Source organism: Eimeria mitis, genomic scaffold, assembly GCF_000499745.2.
Source record: "Eimeria mitis Houghton genomic scaffold, Emh_scaff441, whole genome shotgun sequence".
In the NCBI taxonomy this organism is placed as follows: Eukaryota; Apicomplexa; class Conoidasida; order Eucoccidiorida; family Eimeriidae; genus Eimeria; species Eimeria mitis.
Window position 1 is genome coordinate 17,179 of NW_013572726.1, and position 1,273 is coordinate 18,451.

The window sequence follows — 1,273 nt, forward strand, 5'->3', positions numbered from 1 at the left end:
GGGAAAAAATTTCCTAAACTCACGAACCCAGGGGGACTCCCGCATCCAAGAGACAAGGGGACGCCTGTATGCAACCCCATCGCGGAAGGACTACGGGACAACCACTTACGCCAACCGAGGTGACATTGAAAGCCCACCGAGAGAAATTGCGGGCATTTTCCCTAACCGCGGAGGACAAGATCCCATCGGGAGAGCGAGCCGCCTGGCCCTGAGCTCGCCGCGCCCATCCTATGGACGATGGAGCTATTTACGAAGGCCCTGAGCAAGGCGGGTGCTCTGAGTAGCGTGATCGACGAGAAAGCCTTGAAGAACCACGACGACGGTTGGATGTGGTTTCGAACCAAGAGGAGGGCGCCATAAAGCTCGCGGAAAAAAAAAAAGAGGACGTGGATGTCGCGTGGTCGCGCGTCGTCGAGGAAGCCGGACACCCAGGTGCTCTGATTCTCGCGATGCCTGTACATACCAAGAGGCGATTGGTCGCTCTTTAGCAATTCATGACGCACGTGTCCTGAGGGCTACAGTAACAAAGTATCTCCACGAAAATAATCTCTCCCGGAAACAGGACGACGACCAAAAGGCGATAGTCATCAGGATGAACAAGATAGCCAAACGCACCAGAGAAAAAGGGACTTGGCCCAGAATGAGAGAGATTATGGAATCGAAGGGTGCAGTTAGCCTCAGAGTACCGCAAGATGGTTAATGAGGAGGTGCGGCGGTAAGAGAACATACAAAAACTGATACAGTCGGCGACTGAGCGACGGCTGGACCTCGCTGAGAAATTTGATCCAGCGCTGACGCGCGAGCTGCTCATGCTTGAGCCCCCGATTGCACTGCAATCGACATGGGATGAAGAGCTTGCGCAGCTCGACACGATGTCAAGCGAAAGGATTGGGAAGATGCGGCGGATGGATTTCGGGCGCCAAAGAAAGGGATTACATCGAAGAACAAAGGGCTGCGTTCTTGAAAACAACGAGATATGGAAGGATTTCTTGGGAGTCGACGAGGTAATATTGGGAGAGGAACTCCGTCGCCGGGCGGACGCCATCGAAAGGGTGAAGATGCCGGGACTACTGCAAGCTGATTGAGCGTACGGCCCCGAACTTTATCGAGCGCTCGCTGGCGAGGTTGAAATACCTGAGGGAGAAGAATCTGAGTGACCATGCCGCCGTCGAAGAGGCGCTGCGGGAAATTAGTAGGGCTGCCGAGTTGGCAAGGCTGGGAATCTAGTTGTGACACCGACTGGTGGGTCAACCGTGGATGGGGGAGAAGTATT

At 54.6% G+C, this 1,273-nt stretch overlaps 1 protein-coding gene across 1 annotated transcript; it reads left to right on the top strand.

The window, feature by feature from the left end:
• Positions 1 to 237: 237 nt before the first annotated feature.
• EMH_0012410 (uncharacterized protein) lies at positions 238 to 1,085 on the top strand (the record flags this gene model as incomplete). Its single annotated transcript, XM_013499529.1, has 3 exons — positions 238 to 271; positions 346 to 432; positions 790 to 1,085. 3 exons carry the CDS (start codon positions 238 to 240, stop codon positions 1,083 to 1,085), a joined length of 417 nt encoding a protein of 138 aa, XP_013354983.1.
• Positions 1,086 to 1,273: the final 188 nt, after the last annotated feature.